Raw genomic sequence first — 23,315 nt, forward strand, 5'->3', positions numbered from 1 at the left:
TGCTGTGTGATACTTTGTGGCTGTTATCATTTCTTGATTGATTATAATACTGAGAGCAATTACTTGGCTTAAATTGATTTTTCTCATTGATTCTCAAGTAATATAATTCGTGAAAGAGCAGATCAGTTGACTGAGGGCTCTATAGCCAGCTTATCACACTGATTTTTGTTGGAAAGGTGCAGGAAATGTTTCACCTAGAAGAGCAAAGAACAGCATAAAAGGAGAAAACTATGAATTAGCAATTCAGAGCGTTCAAAAGGTGTTTGCCATTTGAGACACTGATACATTAGGGGCAAGAGAGAAAAAAAAGAATAACAAGAGCAGTGCCAAGACCTGGAAAAGAAACCATGGATGGGAGTCCGAAAAATCTACAACTGTCTCCCTCGCTGTGCTACCAGAACCTCAAGGCAAGCAGTGACCCAGGGCCTTTGCAGAAGAGCATTGACCAGGAGGGAGAGGGCAGGAGAGGGCAAAGTCAGAGACGCCTCGACGACATAGACGGAGTAAACCAAAACATGAATGGTCAGAATGAGAGGTACGGCTTCTTCACTTGCCGCAGAACCTACAGCTGCACATTTGTGTGCCAGTCTGCTGTTATATTGAGTAATAATGAGAGAACATTCTGAAAGGGTGGTAGGGTAAATTACTGATGTGTCACTGTGATGCATTCTTTTGGGATTATATGCAATCCCTGTAGATGTCATGCAGGTCCCCTGTAGACAGTGGATTTACAGCTAACTTCAGTATCGATAGAAAAGAAAAATGTACATCACATCCTCCTGCTGCCAAGAAGTTGAAGTTGTCCTTATGTTGTGACTACTGTAGATAGAGGCTTAGTCCCCTGCAATCAGAAATACTTTCTGATGTGTGTGTTATGTCACAAATCTGAGTTGGTTCCCACCAACAAACAAAAGGGTTCAGAACAAAAGAAGACAATTTCTGTAATTTCTATTTACATCATTGTTGTTGATATAGTGCTAGGTGCATAGAATATTAGAATGTGCGATGTAATTTTATTTGGCCTAGTCCTATGTTAGGTGTGGAAGTTGAAGACAGGATAATGACTCTTTCATCATGAATACTGACTTTAGGAACATTTGTAAAAGACAAGCAAACAAACAAAAATGGAGTGAGATTTCTTTGAAGGCAACATTACAGTCACATTACAAAGATGGATCATCAGGCACCTACATGACATTAAGGACTAAATTCATGTGTCTTTTCCAAATTATTTTTAATATTGATAACTCATTGAAGACTAGCCTGAGTATACTTGGGACAGATGTCTATAGGAAATGTGTGTTATAGCAAAATCAGCTAGTCCTCAACAGGTTAATCAATGTTCATGTATTAACCTAAGTTTTGTATCATGTATTTGCTGAGATAACTCTGTCCTAGATTTCACATTCAGATTGACAGATTAATTCTATGCATCCTCACAGTGACCTGGACAGTGAACTCGATGAACTTACCATCACAGTCGACCCACCTGACCTCTTGCCAGAGCAAAGGTCACGCATGGATAGTCTTGCCACCAGGAACAACTCTGTTGCTGAGGCTCAGGCACATGCCTTTGATAAGCTTCAAGAGGAACTTATGAAAGCAAAAGAGGTGAGTTGGTGCTTTCTCTACAGCTCAGCTTTATATTGATTTTATCCATCTCTTTACTGATGGTTTTCATCATGGTACAATTACTGTAGAACAGGAAACTTTTTCGAATTGGAGCCCATGGCCTTTTTCATGGCATGAAGCTTTTGGGAATTGCTGACCATAAAAAGATTATGAGTACTTGTGCCTTGTGCAGCATTTTACTTGGCATTCAATGCATATTGCAGACAAAAACTTTTGAGTGAATTTTACTTTCAAAAATCTTGGCCCCTCGCAAAGTTTGTAAAAGTTTAAAGCATGTGAAAGTTTCTGGTGTTATAGTAGTTGCTATCATAAATGAGTGCCATTATTCCATCCACTCAAGATAAATATTAGAGAAATTGGTGTCTATTAATATCATGATTGAATTTAAATTGATTTCTTATGAGTTCAACCTGTTTGTATGGAGAGAGTTCATCATGATTTTATAACTTATGTGAATTGTAACGGCCAGAATTTCAGAAGCAATTTGAAAAATTCTCTGAGCTCTAAACTTGTGAATGTAGAAGAGAGAATGAAGGGAATGAAAAACACTATGATTCATATCAAAACCAGCCAGCTCTGATTATAAGTAATTTTCAGTTATGATTAAATACAATCTTGTATGCGATTGCCAACTGTAGCATTACACAGTAGAAGTTGTGTTTCCTTTCTTTCTTTCTTTCTTTTTTTCCTTTTTTTTTGTGGGGTGAAGGGATTGCGAGTGTTGTGCATTCATATCAAATGGTGTATTCAGTCCTACATTTGATGTTGTGACTCAGATCACAAAATAATGAGATAATAAAGGTATTTAAACAGAAAACAAATTAAAGTGTTTTGAACCAATAGCTCATGTTCAGATTCTGTCAGTTGACAGAATCTGATCATTGATGAGTATATTCTGTTTTTGGTCAAATGGGCCAGACCATCCCCATCAGCACCAGTGCACTGAGTAGCAACTGCAATCTTGCAGCAGTTTGTTAAAAGGGATTTGGTTTCAGTGCCAACACAAGCTTTAAGTGCACTAGAACCCATGCGTGGGTACAGCAAGCAGGAACCCTGTTTGTTCTCTGTGTATCATAGGTGCAAAACTTAATACTGTAAGTACGTACTTAAACTTATTCCTAAACCTGTAAGTACTGAACCACCTAAATGCTTGTAATCCATTGAGGACAAACTGATTTTGCTACAACAGCCATTTCCCATAGACACTTGCCCGAGTATACTTGGACTTGTCCTCAACGGGTTAAAGTAGATTTTCAATTCATTTTTTCTTTTTCACTCAGAAATGCACTATTGTGTGTAGATTATCTTGAATGAGACAACCCCAGAAAAAGAGGAAACAGAATGGATTAAATCAAGTTCACAAGTGTCCATAAATCAAATCCATGGGATTGCACTGCAAGGTTCAGTGCCTCTTCAGAATCTTTGGACAAATGAGGATTTTGTGTGAGAAATTCTTGAATACCTAAAGGTTTAAATCCCTTAGCTTTCAGGATAATCCTTCCTAATAGTGGCAGGGCTATTGTAGGTATAAGAGCCTAAATCCTATTCGAAGCTTCTCCATTAATACAGCTTTAGAATAATGCCAGTAGATTTTGTTCAGCCAGACCTCAGATTCCACTGTCAATGCTCAGTGTCCCTCCTGTAAAGGGCAGGGACTTCTCTTGGTGACAAAAGTCCTATTCACACATTCCCAAAATCATGGAATATTGTATAACATATCTTTTTTTTCATCAACTTTTGCAACATGATAGGAAAGACAAGTCCTGAGTATACTTTGGCAGGTGTGTATGGGAAATGTGTGTTGTACACAAAATCAGCCCATCCTCAATGGGTTTAGTATTGTATGTGGACATCCCCTCCCCTCCCCCCCCCCCCCCCCCCTGGAAAAACAAAAGGGCATTTCCGTGAGTTGTGCGACATGACCACCAAAATTTTACCCGCATATTTCTGGACAACTGATAATCTTGCTTTGTTAGCCATAGTTTGAAGTGTGTGAAACCAACTTTACCTTGAAGAAAAGTTCCCTTTTGTGCATTTTTATACCTTTTGAAACCAGAAAGCATTTTTTGACCTGAAAATCCCTAAAAATGCATTTTTGTTGCTCTTTGTGATTATTTTTTATATTTGAGGCTCAAATCAAACTTTGTTTGGTTTTACAAATCAAAAATATATTAATCTAGCAGTAAATAAAGTGGAGACCTCGATATAAGATATGTACTTCGGACACCAGCGTGCTCTTACATAGCTTGAGAAGCTGCTGTAACGTGACTTACCGAAACATGAACTTTTTAAACTAGCACTTTTACTATGCCCAACTGAGACATGGTATTTTGGATTATCAAATAACTATGCAGCACACATCCAAGAAATATGATGGGACTTAAAGTCTTTGCTTCAAATTCTCATAACAGAGGTCTTAAAATTGTAACGTGAGTTACCATGTAACGTGAGTTACCACAATGTAACATGAGTTACCGACATGATTTTTCTTTAATACCAAGAAATGATATGAAGGTTGTGATTGTAAGTAACCAATGAGTACATGATTACTGAACTCTTGTATTAAGATTCTATTTCCAGTAGATTGTTATTCTCTTGGTCTCTCTCTATCACCAAACCAACTGGTCTACATGTACAATGTATTAATTACCGGTACACATGTTCATCACATGTTAATTTCTGAAAGAAACTGTTCCATATTTACTATTTAATATTACAGTGCATGTATACTGATCAGTTACGAAAGTTGTTAAAAGACATTTCTTCTAAAGCTACATTGACCTTGTTCCAGCAAATTATCAAAATTTTGTGATAACTATTAATAGCCTCCTGATTGGGATAATCACTGCATGATTACTCTTGAAAAGTTCTTGTTTTTGTAATTCAAGTGATTACTATTTGACATTTCATAGTTTATACCTACCTGTATAGACCAAAGCCATTGTTTATTAGGCTGAAACATTTACATGTATGAACAGAATTTTAAGATTGGAGCTCGATTCCTGCTGTTTTTTCTGAGATTTTTGAGAACTGAACATTGTGAATTTGACACGCTTATGTGTTTTATGCTATTCTACGCTGAGGTTTTAGCTAAATTGTTGCAAAATCCTACAATGAAACTTTTCCATGTTTACTATAATTTACTTTACATGCTGATCTATTACCAAAAACTTGTTGAATGTGAACCTCATTATCAGACATTTTCTTTAAGAGCTGGACAGTCATGTATTACCTTAAAGCAAACTATCAACATTTTGTGATATTAAGTTAGCCTCCTGATCACCCATTCATGTTTTTCATTGGGATTTACTGCTTCAGTCTGCTTGATTACTCTAGAAAATACTGGTATACTTTTTACATGCATGTACAATTTAAATAATGGCTACTTGGCATTTCATGGACCAAAGCCATTGTTTTTTGAGGCTTAAACATTTATGAACATGTTTTATTAAACTGATCAATACTGGTAGCAGATAACTAAAATTTATCTGCAGTTTCTGTAATTCAAGTCTAATTTCTGTACCAGTTTAGTATAAGAATTTGTAAACAAATCAAACATACAAACAATTGATTATTGAGTAATTCATACAATTATCAAATAATTGGAATATAAATTGCATTGTTTAAAAGTTAAAAGATTTATTGAAATATTCATTTCTGAACCTTTAAACTCTCCACAGACTACATGTACAGGTCTCTAGTCCTGTGAATGGAATAGTTTATATGGATGACTTGTTTTATCTAGATAGCCTGAAATCCATTTAAATCTAGTAAAATAAAAAAACAATAAAATCAAATTCTCAATTAAATATTCAATTTCTGATGCATTTGTTAACTGGAAAAGAGTGTAATTTAATGAAATAGACTCTGTTTCATATCATTTTGTTGAATACAATTTTTGTCTCAGTACAAATGAAAGCGTGGAAAACGACTCAATTAAAAATGAAATTTATCTTCAAGTTGGTATTCTAAATGCAAAGTTTCCTGCTTGTTGGTAATCTCATGGATAAGATGGGATTAATTACTGTCAGATCAATGTTCAAATCAATTTAGATTCTTTATTCATGGAGTTTGTTTGTGAAAAAAAGTTGTCTTGGTAAGTTTTCTTTGGATTATTAAGACAAAAAATCGTCTTGTGATCATGTGGACAAACTGTAACGTGAGTTACTGCTTCACATGACGATACCTGGAGAATGTAAGACAATTTGAATTTTTACCATACTCGGTGATGTATGTTATTAGTCCATGACTTTGACGCAATAGACTTTAAAGTCTCTCTGTTTCTTGTTTGAGGAAACTTTTTAATATAAGACATGCCAAATTTTTGCATGTCCAAATTATGTACGCCTGTAACATGAGTTACCGACATTTGTAGTGTTTTTTCTCATAGTTCTCATAAGAGTCTGTGGATGTAATGTTGCTGTGAGGTAGGATGGAGGTGCATGATACTCATTCACATATAGTAACTCATATCACTAATTAGGTTTTAAGGATATTGATCTCAACGACCTAATTTTGAGTTAAAAATGTAACGTGAGTTACCGTGGAAATGCCCAAAAACAAAAACAAAACAAAACCTCTAGATAGCAATATAATGCATTGTGATACAAAAATCAGTCCATCTTGTATTTTTTGAAGCTTGCAATAATTTGCCCTCTCCAGCATGTCTGAACAACATGACTATTGATTATTTTCAATCCAATAATGCCACATTTGGTCCACACACTCTGGTCATTGTTTAGGCATGCTCAGTTTGGAGATTCAAAGTGCTTCATGTGCAGTCAAATGGATTTTTATTTGTAATGTGTGAATGACAGAAACCAAATTTTGATTTTTGCATCACCAGGCAATATATATCTGTTTACAAGTGAAAGCAGCTAAAGTATAGGCTCTGCCTAACTAGAAAGAAAGTGATCAATATGCTGGATGCCACATTCCACTTCTCTGCCCTTTGTGCACAGTTGAAATTGTGAATACATTTATACAATGTATGAGTAGCTCTCCTGCCTCTTCTGAAATTTTAACATGTTATTCTTTGAGAGGATGGAAATCCACTTGTTTTCCTCTCTGAGTATGACATTCATTCATACGTACAATCTCAGGCATGTGTTTTCCTTAAAGGCATAATTTACCATTTGCAGACGCAACAAAAACCCGGCATTAGTGCTTTAAAATAGTTCTAGGATGTGAGTTAGGGATAGAAACAACCACTGTAAAAATTTGAATCGGCAAAACTGATGAACTATTACAAGTGTAAGTATTGATAAATATACAAAATGTGAACAATAGTTATAATGAAAATGTTTCCAGACTAAACCGTCTACAGTTACGGTTTATTGAGAAAAATACAGATATCTCCTGATATTTTAGGCTTTATCGCGAAAATTGTATATGATAGGATGTTTTGTGGTAAGCTACAACAAACCTACGCATAAATGTCATATCTTGAAATTTTTAAAAATCACTGCTCCCAAAGGTGAACAGGACCTTTAAATTGCGTTTAATCTGAATGTACAATATTAGTCCTAAACCTGAATTGGCTGAAAACTGATGTGTTTGAAAATCATTTCTATATGTATATTTGAACAATCCATGCTGTTTATGATTTTCCATGACCATAGTATTACATTATTCTATCATTGTACTTCGAACATTTACTTTTCTTTTTGAAATATTTGGTATGTTTTTTCCCACTGTGTTTTCAATTCCTTGAATCAACATTAGCAAGGACTTGTATGTAGTTATTTTATTCAAGAATTATGTGTTTTATCTTATAAAATTCATTAATAGCAATAACACTTGGCTAGAAAATGCATAAATAGTAAGTTACCTGCCTCCCAAATTTGCAAATTCTGTTAAATTGCTGATGGTAACATGAGTCCATGTACAGTTGTACTTCCTCACCCCCATTTCGTCCACTACCCCCCCCCCCTTTTTTTAGCCACCACAATTATGATTCTTGCAAGCTGTCAGTGCAAAGTGCATAGCATGGTTGGAAAATGCTCAGAACTAGATGAATTTATCTTTTTTACATCTCTGTGTGAAAAAAAGAAAATCTATCTTGTTGACAGAATACCTCTAGCGATGTTGATGCATTCAATTTATTCTTGGAATTTACCTTATCATAATAAATGTGTGGTTTGGTTCTTATTTACACTCTGCATACTATGATACATGTAGCTCACTTGTGCTTATACAGAATGTATCTTCAATGAATGCTCCCTCAAATAATAAAGAAAAATATGGAAATTTAGGGGAAATAATATCATATTAGAACACCAGTGAGGGTATGTAGGGTGGAACATTGCTACTGCCCAGTAGGACTACAGTGCAATTCTGTGCTTCATACTCATAATTGGAGGTTTATGTTTGAAGACAAAGGTACCATTATGAAGTAACTCCACCCATTATGTTATTCCATTTGACACAAACCCAGCAGTAAAAATGATTAAAAAGATCTTTTGTTTATTTAACATCAAGGTCAAAGCAGGTGAAACAAAGTCCCCTCTGCAACAGGGGTAGTGGTCTTGTGTTGACACTAAATCAGTATGTAATAAAATAGCCTTTATCTGCAGTTATTAGAGTGTTGTGCTATCAGTTTGAGATTTAATAATGGCATCAAATAAAAAAGCCATTAGGCTCCTTTTGGTTACAAGGTGATAGTTTCGATCCTTGCACCCACCATAGTGTGTCAGTAAATTGTTAAGAAACTTGTTTGATGAAACTGAGGTGGGTTCAAGAAACTGGACAGTTTGTCGTCAAATTGTTTTTGCATCTATGATATCATTATTGATTTTCAATGACATTTAAGAATGAATTCCATTATATTAACCCATTTAGGAAGGACTGATTTTGCTATAAAACAAATTTCCCACCGACACCTGCCATCTGAGTATTCTCAGGACTCGTCTTCAACAGGTTTATGTGTCACACTTGACTGATAATGACTGAAATCATGCACCTGATCTGAACGACCCTCCTGCATAACAAGAGCAGAACAGTAATTGCATTTGATCATGATAGATAGGTTTCATCATTTGTGTTCTTTGAAGAATACAATTCCAAGTCAAAAATCAATGTTTAAATTTCAAAGCAGTTACTCCTTAAGCACCCCACAAGTTTGTGTGTACCCCATGTTGTCAATTGTCTTATAGCGTCAGATTAATTACCAGTAGACTGATTTTATTCTTTCAAGGTTAGTCTGCTATTTTAAGCTGTCTTGACACAAACACTATAAAGGGAATGGGGGCGGGGGTCGATCTCTCTGTCCCATAAAACTGATAATCTTATCTCATAGGCTGACAGTTGAGACTATTTATGCCATGGTGGGCACCATTGTGCTGCATCATTACCATATAATGTAAACATAGACCTTTGTTTCAGCAAAATATGTGTATAGATAATTATTAAAGTACACAATGGTCTGGAGTCACTCTGTGTGTGTGGGGGGGGGGGGGGGGTGGGGGTGGGTGGAGGGGGTTGATGCTGTACTATGTGAACAATGTTTCTCTTGTTTATTACCTATAGGTACAATGTGCTGTAGCGTCTGTACAATTAACTGAAATCCTTGTATACATTTTCTTATTCTTATTACTCAACCCACTGAGGATGGGCTGTTGATTTATGCCACAACACACATTTCCCATAGACACTTGCCTGAGTATAGCTACTTGGGACTCATTTCAAGGGGTTAAAAAAACAGCCAGATAATTCATAAAAGCCGGGAAATGTGTTTTATACAAGATAATCAAACATGTATTCAAGCTAAGATTTGCAAGGTAGCCTTGGAAGAACAGTGTGCACAAGTTGTAGTTCAGTCTTATTTAGTAGTTAAAAGCTTTTTAGAAGACAATACATTCAACAATGTATGACAAATTTGTGGTTTGCTTGTAACCATAAGTCTTTGTAATTCAAACTGATTGTCTGACTTGGATTTGCACAGTTTTTATAATAACATCTAGATTAGCCATAGGCCTACATCTGTGGGAAATTGCAATATTGTGCAAGCAAAAGATTTATTAACAAGAAAAGCACTCTGAGAGTGCAGACCTCCGCCAAGCATGCAGCCCATTTCCACTCACACTGATCTTGTTCTTCCACAGAGATCAGTGATTTCCACCCATACGTACTGCATTGTGTGCTGAAAGCCGTCTGATTTCCCAATATAGAAGCCTTTGTTACGTCATAAACCCTCAGCTGCATCGCGCGCCTCGCCCTAGCAGAAACTAGAGCACGCACTTTAGTGCGCGCATGCAAACCTCAAATACGCGCAGCCTGAACTCCCTAGTTCATTGACCCTACCTGCAAAAATATCACAAATCCTTCATAAATTCCCCCAAAATTCTCAGATCACTACCAAAAGTTAATCGTTTGTTACTTGACATGTCATTCTAAACCGTTCCTGCAAGTTTCATCTCAATCCGTTGAATACTTTTTAGTTATTTTGCACACGGACAAACGAACGAACGAACGAACGCACCAACTGACTAACAAACAAACCAGTGGTAACGAAAACATAACCTCCCCCCTTGGCGGAGGTAATTACTGAATGCATTGTCAGTCCTGCCCACAAGAAGAAGAAAATCTGTGGGGACTTGATCTGAGTGACATTGCAAGTTATTATAACTATTATGGCATTTTCATGATTTGATCTGAGACTTTACAAGAAATTTAAACAAGAATTTTAATCAAATGGTGGTTGAAACATGATACAATGTAAGTGTGGAGTTTACTATATACCATGTGCATTTGACTGTATGCCAATACTAACATTAGGTATTATTTGTGTAAACATTTTGATTTTGTAGAAATTGATTGACAACACTGTGTGCAGCCCACTACTGGTATCAAATGAGATAGTGATGATATAAAGTGTGATAGTAGCGAAAAAGTGGTGATATTCTCTCTGTGTGTGTTTGACAACAAATAGTGACTACTGTTTCCATGGCTATCATTTGTTATTTCCTACTTAGACAGATCAATATTTACCAGATGTGTCACATTTTGCTGAAAATTGATTTCAAAATGAAAATAAAATGCTTTCAGTTCCTACCTGCCCTTCAAACAAATTGAACAAAGGAGACATTCTATAAAGAACATTTTTGTTTTGTTTATGAACTAGGTGGAAACAACCAATATTCAATCTTCCAAAGTTCATACAATTTAGGAAGTCATAAATAATTATGAGCTGAAGTTGCCATGGTACCTATGGTGTTCTTTATCACCCAGGTTAAGTAGCATGTTCTATGTTGCACACTGTACTTTTGCTGGAAAGCAGAGTCACAGGAAGTTGAATCAATTACCCAATTTCATTGAAACAGACATGATTACTAACACTAGCAAATGATAATGAGATTAACCTGTTTATGGGGCCTATCAGTCACTATCTTGAGTGCTTTAACTTCGATTGAATTAATTGTAGACTTTAAGCAAGTATTTCCAATGTATTTTAAACAGCAATCATGCGTGTGTCAGCCTTTGATATTCACTTGATTTTACTATTAAAGGACAAGTTGACCTTCATAGACATGTAGGTTGAGTGAATGCAGCAATATTAGTAGAACACATCAGTGAGAGTTTGAGGAAAATCGGACAATCCGTTCACAAATTGTGGATTTTTGAAGTTTCTGCTCAGTCACGGCTGGATGAAAAGACTATTAAAGTAAGCTTGTGATGTCACATGAGTACAACGATATAAAGAAAGAATAAAGAAAATTCAACATATTTCCATTTTTCTCGCGTAACAAAAGAACACTCAACTTCTCTCTTTCAGAAGGCAGGGGGAAAAATACTACCCTCAACATACGTCAGTAGCAAGTCGAAGAAATGCGCACTTTATTCAAAAAGTAAAGTTTTGTGAAATTCTCTTTTTATTTTCCTTATATAGTTGTACACATGTGACATCATACACTGTAGTAGTCTTCTCATCCAGCAGTGACTGCGCAGATACTTAAAATATTCATAACTTTTGAACAGATTGTCCGATTTTCCTCAAACTCTCACTGATGTGTTCTACTAATATTGCTGCATTCTCTCAATCCTAATGTATATGGAGGTGAACTTGTCCTTTAAGATCTAAGTTGACCTGTCAAATAATGCAATACCCCACCAGTACAGTGCACACATGTTTACATGAGAATGACTATAGGTGACCCGCGACAACGGTTTCAGGCAAAAGTCGCAAGAGCAAATACCCTGCTAGGCGGGGTACAAAGATTTTGACCATTATTTTTGTCAATTTTGGTTATTTGCAGAAATCGAATCTTTGATACGTTTTCTACATACCTACACTAAATTTCATAGCATTAGACTAAGTTTTTCCTATTGAAAATGGAATTTTAAGTACCCTATGTTGGATCGCACTCATCAGTTTTGAGCTTCTCTTGAACGCCGCGCCAATATCCCCAGTGTTGCTACGGCGCAGGGTCTCGCATGCGATTGGCTGGTGCGTCGCATACATTTACATAATTTGGCTTTCGGAGACACCAGTTGCAGCATTTGGAGAATGCTTTGTCCATGCGCACGCGTGCACGATTACATGCTCCATTGTTCTTGCTATAGTGGTTTATATACGCTCACTCTGTAGTGCGTGCTCTTCGTTTGGCTTTCTATCCAAACTATTCTACCGCAATGTTCGACAACGGAAGTGAAACAAAAATCATGTAGCATGACATAATCATGTATAAAGAAAACTAGATATTCTCAAATTTGTCTACTTGTACATGTAGTAAAAATTATGACAGCAGACTGACTCATTGGAAGGTAGATGAGAGGAAAGGAGCGGTCACATGTGACTAATTATATTCAAATACTACACGTCAAGATCGCACCAAACTAACGAGTTGTGTTTGTTTGTTTCAAATAGCACCATCGAACAAAGCAACATATGCATGTCTTGTAAAAGCAAAACAAACAGGAAGCGTGACCCTTACCAGCACAAGCAATTTTCTGCCTTCAAAAGGGTCACCAATGATAAAGACAAATCAACCACAATGAAACGCGATTTGTAAATGTGTGGATTCGTCACCGCTCCTGTTCTGTACATGCACAGGGTCATGGCGTGTGGATGCCATTGCGTAATGCGTGCACCACACACATGTACATGTACATGTACACCATACGTGCAATTATCGTATTCGCCATCTTGAAAGACGTACAGGTAAACAAACCCGAGCGAAACGCATTGTTTTTCGGCCCCATACGCTGAGCTCCGAGGAAGGTGCCCAAGAAATTTGACTCTCTCAGTGAGCCAATCAGAAGGCGATGTGGTTGCTAGAGGCGGAGCTTTACATCGATTGGCACCATCGTACGGATGGGTGATTCTCCCCTCGCATCGCCGCTCGGACATTGTCTTTGAGAAAGAGGTGAATCTTCAAAGCCTGTTTTCTCGCAATTTTGTCAGGCTAACAACTTAAAAAGTGCATTTTATTTCTCTTTCTATGCCCACTTATGGTGCCGAAGAATACAAGTGTTTTATATCAATGCAAAGGTTAGGAAATGGGCAATGTGATTCAGTGAAAAAATGCATTTTCAAAATTCCCGACTTTTGCCTGAAACCGTTCACATAGGCCGGTCACATAGGCTATAACCTATGCCTTTACAGTGGTGGGTAGGAATAATGGGATATTAATTTCTGGGAATGAAAATCTCATTTCTTCACTTCCTTGTTGGATTCCTAGTAACATGCAGAGTCAGGGATTCCTCAGGGATTGTATTTCAGAATAGTCACAGGAAATATTGTGCAGATGTGCCTGATAATACAAGTATGACAGAAAAATTGTTGGCACTCAAACCAGATAATATCCGGTACAACTGTACAAACCAATGGCTTTATCACTGACCTTGATCCCATGCAGTTCAAAATACTAAACCAAAACCAAAAAAGCACACACCAACAAACAAACAAACAAACAAACAAACAAACAAACAAACAAACAAACAAACAAACAAACAAATTATTGTAATTTAAGGGTAGGCCTGTAGTTCTTTGTTTAGCAGATTAGTTTTGAGGCTTTTTTCTGTGGTTCAATGTCATACAGTAGCTGATTATTAAACTCTTTATGTGCCATAGTGTAAAACCCACTGTGTGCCATTCAGTGCATTATTCTAGGACAGCAACATGTCATGCTTTGGGAAAACATTTTATTTTTCAAATGTATACTTTTGTTACCCTGGACGTGCAATGGGCAAAGTTGCAGAGAAAATGCCAAGCTTTGCCTTTATGTAAATTGAAGGACAAATCTATGATTGTTTAATTTTTTTCAAATAACCAGTAGCTACATTAAATTATAGTAGAGGCATGAAATTTGCACACAAAAAGTGCCAGAAATTTAGAATTTACTCACAATAATCCAGTTGCAAACACTGCTTGATAGTCATTCACCACATAAAATGCAAGCAACATGTGACAGGAATGGGATCACGAGAAACGTTTTCATTGTACTATATGCAGGGCTCGACACTAACGGTGGCCCGGTGGCCCGGGGCCACCAAAAATGAAAGTCGGGCCACCAGATTTCAAAAAAGGTCAAATTTGGTGGCCCGACTTGGGCCACCAAAATTTTTTGAAAAGTATGTCAATAAATTCGTAACTTTTTGCGCCGGAAATTAGCAGTTAAATTTGTTTAAAGGATGGATGAAAAGGACTGAATGAGTGCCTGAGAGTGAGTGTTGCAAGTTTGTTGAAGTTTATTTATGAGTAGATATGTCCAACTTCTAATTCTTACTATCATAAACTTAAATATTTGACTCATAAAAAAAGGACCTTTAATGTTTTTATCGGTTTTTTTTTTTGGGGGGGGGGGGGGACACCAAATTTTTCTCTCGGGCCACCAAAAATGTGAAATTTACGATTTTGGTGGCCCCATCGGGCCACCAAACAAAAAAGTTAGTGTCGAGCCATGCTATATGACATTTTGCGTTTTATCTGTCGGTTTGGGCGAGTTTGTGTGTTTGAGCAGAAAATGCATACTTGGCACACCATCGACTGAGTCGAATGTGGCACATAAAGAGTTAATGGCTTCTAAAGTACTCTGTAGATCTAGACAAGAGTATGTAAAGTGGAACATACAATTTGTATCATGTGTCAGAAGTGGAGAAGAAAGTTCCGTTAAGTGCAATGTATCTACATGGGTGTAGACTGCATGAGGTCTTTGCACTATTCAGTGAAGGGGTTGATTTATGACTATGAAACGCACAAGCCTACCAGCATTTCGTCCACCTGAAGAGGTACTCCTAAATTGGTCCAACTCCATGACTCCAATAGTGCTTCAGCATTGTAGCTTGGCATAACATATGTACAGTAGAAGTGTACCCTGCACATGGTGGATATCATGTGTCACAAACTGATTAACCCATTGAGGATGGGCTGATTTTGCTACAACACACATTTCCCATAGACACCTGCCTGGATATACTTGGGACTTGTTATTAACATTGATCAGGTTAAGAGTCTAACATTGAGACTTGACAAGCGGAAATCTACTCGATCATTGAATATCATACATCATAAAAATGACACTTGAAAGCAGATAGCTCTTCTGACATGAAAAAGTACCTCATAATTCATATCATTTGTGACTACTGGTAGATTTACATGTAGATGATAGCCTCATTTCACTGTGTATCAATCAGATGTTATCCAGCAGAAAATATGATCAAGGAGGTAAATTGTAAATGTATCATCCAATCCATTTTCCACAAGTGTACAATATCATCAAACACAAAATCAGGCTATCAAAAAATTAAAGTGCACTGCCCCTGCATAACCCCCCCCCCCCCCCCCCCACCATGAATTCTCAATTTTCAGATAATTTGTGAGGTGTGTATAAGGATGTAACTATGAATGTAACCAGCAATCTGCGTTTAATCAACTTTTGATATGAAACTTCGCCGTTCCCAGTGTATCGAGACATATTCACAGAGTAATTCTGCTGTATGATTAATCATGTATTTGGAAGATGCTTGTAGCAGCCATATGGCCATCTAATGCACCTGATACTGTATGTACAGTATGATGCATCTGCTTCAAATGGTAGCATACATCCCATGTGACATGCATTAGAATACCATCCTTTGCTTCCGGCAGAGCAATTACTGGCGGAATGATGTGACCTTTTTGAAGTCTGGCTTCTCTCTCAAGATGCATTAACGCTCCACTTGCCTTGCTACCAGGAAAGGGGGGGGGGGGGAGGGGAGGGGAAGATGATGAAGACAATGGCAATCAAGAAGAAGAAGGCGGATGAGGAAGAGGATGAGGAGGAGAACCATGAGGAGATGGATGAAGAGAGAAGAACAGGAAGAAACAGGAAGAGAAGGAAGAAATAGGAATAAAAGTACATATGAAGAAACTGATTGGTGGAAAACCGTACTGTGGCATCTTTCACACACTAATTCCAGTCTTGGGTGTGTCAGTCAAACAAAAAACAACAACAAACAAACAAACAGCAAACACGCAAAAAATCCCCATTTCTTTCTACATTGTACTTGCTCTTCAACTGACATTGTTTTGGTACTTGTTTGGTTTCATCATGAATTTCCTACAGTCATAGAGCAAAGCATCCACTGAAACAACTACCTGTACAGTATGTCTTTTGTTTCCAGTATTAGGAGAAGAACTGCCTTTCAACATAATTTGCTACCATGCAATGAAATGAAATTGTACAATGTTATAAGCTTAAATACCATGTACATGTACACTAGACTTGAAGTAGATTGCCCATGAAACGATACAATGATAGGTTACACAGTAGTACGTACATGTACAAATATACCTATTGAGATCTATAGATTTATCTTAGTATTCATGGGTACTGTAGAGCATGTTCACAATGCAAACCTATCAAGTCTCATGTATGAAAGCATGAGATTCATATCCCAGGGACCTTTTTCATGTTTACAAGCCTGACAAGCGTTTCCTAACTCCTCACAATAACCAAAAATAAACACACACACAAAAACAATTGATTGGGATAATTATCGCCGAGTGTAAAATTTTGGCTGCCATGACCACAGTGTGTAAATATAAGTTTCTTCCGAACGCAATATAGTGCCATACAATGCAGTATCCAGGGGCATGACTGTTCCCCCCAGGTTTCATACCGTGTTGTGCATCATATTTTCGTGAAGGAGCAGAATACTTTCCACCTCTGTCTTCATTCTGGGTGTCTCTACTGACATGATGTTGGTAATTGTTGTTGTTGGTTGTACATTTACTTGTTGTTTCATTTAAGAGGTGCGCGTCCTTCACATTTGAATACTTGCGTCTTTATCTGCATGATATCGATACTTTACGTAAGAACAATTACTCAAGATAAACCAAAGAAATGAAATTACTTTGTAATTATATTTTTGTGTTGGGAGCAGTCTGCTGTCATAAAGTTATGGCAAATAAGACCTAAGGCATGATGACATGGTCAGCCTGGCTCGTACAATGAGCAGGCTTCACAGTTGCGCACCACTAACCTACAGCTGTAGACTCCTCATTGTCGCACATAGGGCACTCAATTAATCTGTAGCATTCAACCATTCTTATTTATTCAACAGTTTTTGTAAGATCAAGAGGGTGAGACGTATGCATATGTAATATCAGTCATCAGGAAAATGTCCTTTGTCAAAAGTAGTATGGATTCTTTTTTTCTCTTTTACTTTACTGTAGATAATTTAAAGTTTTGAGTAACAGAAGAAAAAAAAGGTGTTCAATAAGCTGCCTTACCATGAGCTCAAGACCTATTCACTGTGTAGGAATCACAAGAACATGACGGCTTGATGTGAGACTACAAGGTGCCCACAATAGTTCACATGTTTAGATGCTTGCTGCACTACATTATCATACCTCTTTTGCATTTCGTGAACCATCTTGAATTTCAATTATGGGTAATATGGTAAAGAAGTCTTTCCCCAGTTATTTATGCATGGTTTTTGCAGTTGCTCTGTAAAACTTATATTTTGTTATACTTGCTGTTTTGATTTGGTTTCATTTTTGCTGTTTTACTTGAAACTGAAAGTAGATCATGCCAAGATACCAACCCTTATTGCTTTAATACTGTTCTCATTGATCTAATTTTTCAGGCGACATGTGTGCTGAGTTTTATTTGATGTAGAAAAAGATATAATTCATTGACCCATTCATTATTCTTTATTGATTGATTGATTTCTTTTTTCTTTTTCAGTACTTATTTATTAATTTATATGGTATCATTTATGTATTTGTTCATTAAATATTATCTTTAGTCATATCATTTTTTATGTAGAAATGTATTGATGATGATATCTATTATAAGGAAGATATGTACCATTGACTGACTGAAAATATACTTCACATTCACCCAGAAATAGAGGGAAATTTGAGAATAAATAATGATTATTTATTAAATTGATCAATATATGGAAATGATTTACTTACCGTAGATTTAATGTTCGGAAGCATTTCCAAAAAAATTAATCTGCCTAGCTCAGCCAGGAAATTTTTAGTGTGAAATTCAATGTTATGGTCCTAGACTTTGAATTCTCAATGCTTTTAAATGTGAACATGCTATTAACAAGATACAATCTCTTCATTTGAAAAAAACATTGTTTCCATAATTTGGTAAAACTGTATTTCTGGCTTTTCTAAGGATTTGCTTGCTTGTGAATAGCCTTCCTTTTCTTTGAAATAAGTTGCTCTCTCAGAATAGCCTTAGTGTGTTAAATTCGAAGTGTTTTCTTCCCTATGAATTTATTTCGTCCCTGTGCACCTAATTCCTGCTTCATTTTATGCTTATGTTACCTTATGATTGGATGGGGAATGGCAGAAAGTTTGTAGGTGTGACATTTAATGTGCAGTTGTGCTCATTGTTGTTCTTGCCTTCAAACAGACCCTGCAGTTGAAAGACGAGCAAGTAGAGCAGTTGTCACGCGTACGAGAGGAGGTGGACAGAGAAATCACAGAGCTGACTGCCAGCCTGTTTGAGGTATGCAATCTTCGTGTGTTTGTCTTCTTCTTCCAAGAATATTGGCTTTTTTTTTATTCTGGTGGGTGGTAATATTTTGATGAAGGCAAATGCTTATGTCTGCAGATCGACAGCTGGCAGTGGTTTAAGGAAAATTCTTGCAATAAGAGAGATTACATCATGGTTTTCAAAGTGTGACATTAATTCTCAAATGGGTATGTTTTTTAATTACGATATGCTGAATCCATGTGGATTGATTTAAAAGATGTTCTGGACTCTTTGATGATTGAGTTGATCCAACTCTCCCAAACTGGACCATAATCTGTTTTGTGAAATCTGTAGATCATTGAATATGCTTAAACCCTCATTTTGATCTTGAATGATTGATTAGATTTAATAAAGGTTGTATTGTCGTCTCATACATTGTACATTACAGCCAAAATGGTTGAATTGCTCATGAAATCAACATCATTACTAGCGATGAGACTGATTTGTACAGATCGACAATGCAGAAATAGTGACTCACTCACATATTTTTATACACTAAATCCAAACACCGTCTGCTGGAAAGATGTAATGCATGTGTGCAGCTGTCATCAGGGGCTTTATAGTCTATCTCACTCAAATAATCTGTATGTATCTGCATACTTTTTTTTTTTTAAGTTTCCTTTTATATGTATCAAAGGGGATTTGTTTAACAAAACTGAGTAAAGATGTGGTGCCATAATTGATGGAATTGATTTTGTTATTGTCACAAATAATTGCTTTATTGCATTTTTAAATCCATGGCTCTGTTTCCTGCATCTCTGTTTATCGAGCAGGAAGCCCACGCCATGGTCAATGAGGCAAATGTGAAGAGAGCAGCTGCAGAGCGCAAATTTAAGGAAGCCAGCGGGAAGGTAAGATTCAGAATCGGTCACCTGCAGTGATGAGTGAAAACTTTACTAAAAATGTACAAATCTTTTATACCTATTAAAGAAGCCCAGGCCTGAATATGGCAGGTGTCTATTGGAAATGTTTGTTAAAGGAAAACCAGCTCATCCTAAAGGGGTTAGAAGAATATGTGTTGACATGCCAACTGTTGTTTTCTTTTCAATTGTATTTTACTGGGGTTTTTTTTCCACCAAAAATACTGCAGGTCTCATAAAAAATATGATATTCCCCAAATTGTAGTTACTGCACATATCCCTTTGCAGGAAGGCAAGAAATACTGTCTTTCCACCAAAAATACACCTTTTCAGCCCTCAGAATACGGCAATGCTGTTTACAAGGTTGACATTCATGTATACGACATTGTTGTTTAATCCTGTCATTACTGCATGAAAGTTGTATGTGCACGGTGCCAATAAGGTTATGGGCCTGATAGTGATACTCTAAATTTTGGATGTTCATTGTGTGACAGCCACAGTAATATTGTTTAGAAGGCACATGCTGTCTTATGTGACTGCCACATTCCTCTCTTTTAAATATCCAGTAAAATCTTGTTGAGTTGCCATGGCAACACTCCTATGTTGAAACCTGCCACTTTATTGCATTGTACTGTGAGTTGAGTGAGTGAAAAGCAGTGATAAAGAGGGCGTTTCCACTGATTTGGCGATTCTGCTTGCATGATCAGTATTACCAAACTTTGGATGCAGTTTGGCAGATAATCTTTACTACTTCCATGCTGAATTGATGAACAGGAAACCATTTTGTTTACCGGTATCTTTTCCTATGTTCATACTTTGATGTCTTTGCAGCATCTTCTTGTCAAATTTATGGAATTGGTCCGAATGTGCCACATACCCCAGTAAATTAAATACTAATCAGGGCACTGTTTCAGAAAAGTTGTAATCTCTGACAAATACCATAGTAGCAGTCAGTAATCAGAGGTTCTCAGCCAGTCAAAACCACAGACTTTACTGAAATTTGTCAGAGACTGGCAACTTGTCGGGGCTCACAACTTTCATGAAACAGTGTCCTTGGGCCCGTTTCACAAAACTTTTCATCAGTGACAACTGCCACATTTCTATGACAAATTTGCTCTCAGCCAATCAGATGCAAGGATTTCAGTAGCTTGTTACATCTATGACAACTTGTCACTGATGACAAGTTTTATGAAACGGGCCCCTAGACTTTAATATGACTGTAAAAAACTGCAGAGTTGTATACATGTACATTATGGCTTGGCATTTCAGCTTCTAGAAGCAATAGCAACTTAAAGAGGAAATCCAGTCCAAGTATAAGTTAGTCTGATAAAAAAAAGAGTAAAATCTTATGAGTTCATTGGTAAAAATTTGACTGATATCGGATGAAAAATAAGAAATTTATGACATTTTGAAGTTTTGCTAATTTCTGCAAAACTGTTCTTGTACAGTGGATATGAATATGCAAATGAGTGAGCTAACCTTGTCATACCCTCACAATTTTCCATTGATCATGTACAGAAAAATAACAAAAATTCAATGTTTCTGTCATTGAAGTCTGAAACACGATGGTATTCCTGGTTGAATAACTTCAGAATAGTGATCAGTTATATATATACAAGGATTTGAGCCTTGGGCATAATTGCGTTTGAATGAAAAACTGGACATTTCAAAATCTTATGTACAAACTATATGGTAAGTTGTGAGGAAATGACTTGCTCTTTTTGCCGTATCATTTGCACGGATATTCACATTGACTGTTCAAGAACTGTTCCCCCCCCCCCCCAATATAGCAAAATATCAAAATGTCATAACTTCCTTATTTTTCATCCGACTTCAATCAAATTAATACCATTGAACTCGTAATATTTTAATCTTTCTTATCAGACTAACTTATATTTGGACTGGATTTCCCCTTTTAAGGCCATGTTCATAGTGCAATTACCTCCTTCTCTTTTTTGTCTACTTTTTTATAAACGCCAAGTGTCAGCACAGAGAATGGGAGTGAAATATCTCCCCCCTTTTTTTCTGAAAAGCCAGATGTATGTTTAGTATACTCTAGATCCCTGAGGGTCTTTTCAGAAATCTTAAATCTCTCAAATTCTCAGAAATTTGGACTTGTGGTCCTCTGCATACACGCCCCCTTTGGGGTTAGTACCCTGCTTAGTGTAAGCATTTAGTCTGATATGTCTGTCTTCAATATGGAAACGCTGTGTTGCTCTTTTGGTTGGTAGGTGTACATTGCAGCATGTCTGCTGCCTACCTTGATTTATGGCATGTCCTCTCATGTTGTTGAATTCATTGACTAGTGAGCTATGGTGAGTGGTAATATGATGCCAAACACACTTAACTGGCTGGCTGTCAGTGCTGTGATTTTTCTTTGCACATTATGACACTGCAATCATTGGCTTACCATGCAAACTCTTTTCTTCTCTATGAAAAGAAAGCTGAAATACTGATGATAAATCAATGTACATTAGAGACCTAAGGAGCCAGAATTTCATCAGGGCTCTTCAGTAGGCCGTATCGAGAGCAAACGTCTTCACAATTGCAACCCCCTCTCCCTGCCTACAATTCCATGGCACACCAAATCATTGATATTATGGAGTCATGGATCAATTTGTGACAATGTGATGCACTTGCCACGAAGGTACAAATAGAAGATAAAATTTACAAGATTAAGTGGGAATGAGTACTTGATTCATAAGGGGTCAGCCCAGGGTCCAACGGTAGGTCATGTCATCTCCTTTTCTCCGTTCCCTTCCCATATTTGATCCATTCTATCAGAATTATCAGTATATCAGTAGAACTTTGCTGATTTGTCGTACTACATGTTTTTAGTGACATGCAATGACAGGTTTTATAAAGAGAAAGAAAAAGGCATTCAAAATGACCAGAAACATGTGACAATAATTATAATCATTCTACGTCTATGCATTTAGTTATTTTAATTAAACCAGAACTATTTGCGACCTGAAACTTTTGCAATTTGACACTGACGGCCTTTTTTGTGGCATGAAACTTTCACAAATTGCTACTGGCAATCGATGCATCATGTAAGACATGAACTTTTATGTGCGTTTTACTTTTGCGAATCTTGGCTCCTCCAGAAATTCGCCAAAGTGTCACACCTGCGAAAAATTTGTGGTTTTACAGTGCTGCGATGGAGGGTCAGCCCAGATAACAAGGGTGGTGTAACGACTGCTCTCCCCTCCCATTTCTCCTCCCCCCCCCCCCCAACTCCCAGATTGAAGCACTCCAGGCAGAGGTCGCTGCCCTCAAGATGCTGGTACTCACCTCCACACCGAGTATGCCCCATCCTCAAGAACAGGGGACGCAGAAGAAGCACTCGTTACTCCGGCGGTCGAAGAGCAATATAAGGCTAAGCATCCAGGGTCACCACAGGTAGATACAACAAAAGTCTTTTCCTGGCACTTCATCCCCTCCTACTTCTTTACTACAGATGCCTACATCGTTCTAAATAATGTGGCAGAAATTTTTGACTTCATATTTAATACCAGATTTGCCAAGTGCCAGCATATCATCTAATCCAATAGCAATACTCTCTACATTCACTTTTATTGTATGCAGTCATTCTTTCTATACAGCTTACTCTCAGTCAACTGAAAATAATTGTTTTTACATTTAGTCACAATTTTTGAAATGCATTCGGGCAATTCCATGGGAATATGGACATGGCACTAAAATTTCAACTTTATCATAATGCAAAAGAATTACTCATTATGTATTACCCATGTATTGAAGTTAAAGAAACTCAAAGAATTATATCAATCGGTCAAATATTTCCCGAGAAACAGCTACAAATGTTGAAGACAATTTTTCAGTCATC

The 23,315-nt window shown here is 37.0% G+C and overlaps 1 protein-coding gene across 1 annotated transcript; it reads left to right on the forward strand.

The window, feature by feature from the left end:
• Positions 1–274: 274 nt before the first annotated feature.
• Positions 275–22,874, forward strand: LOC139725345 (guanine nucleotide exchange factor for Rab-3A-like). Its single transcript, XM_071636432.1, has 5 exons — positions 275–535; positions 1,443–1,611; positions 18,486–18,581; positions 19,382–19,459; positions 22,713–22,874. Exons 1-5 carry the CDS (start codon positions 348–350, stop codon positions 22,872–22,874), a joined length of 693 nt encoding a protein of 230 aa, XP_071492533.1. The 5' UTR covers positions 275–347.
• The last annotated feature ends 441 nt before the right edge of the window (positions 22,875–23,315 follow it).

This window comes from Diadema antillarum, unplaced genomic scaffold, assembly GCF_040938485.1.
Source record: "Diadema antillarum isolate AM-2024a unplaced genomic scaffold, OU_Dant_1.0 seq00000035_RagTag, whole genome shotgun sequence".
Lineage (NCBI taxonomy): Eukaryota > Metazoa > Echinodermata > Echinoidea > Diadematoida > Diadematidae > Diadema > Diadema antillarum.

Bases quoted from the DNA above. Each gene is read 5' to 3' on its own strand.
- LOC139725345 (XM_071636432.1), top strand. From the start codon at position 348: ATGGATGGGAGTCCGAAAAATCTACAACTGTCTCCCTCGCTGTGCTAC. The intron at 18,582-19,381 runs GTATGCAATCTT...TTTATCGAGCAG, and splicing joins TGACTGCCAGCCTGTTTGAG to GAAGCCCACGCCATGGTCAA. The intron at 19,460-22,712 runs GTAAGATTCAGA...CCCAACTCCCAG, and splicing joins TTAAGGAAGCCAGCGGGAAG to ATTGAAGCACTCCAGGCAGA.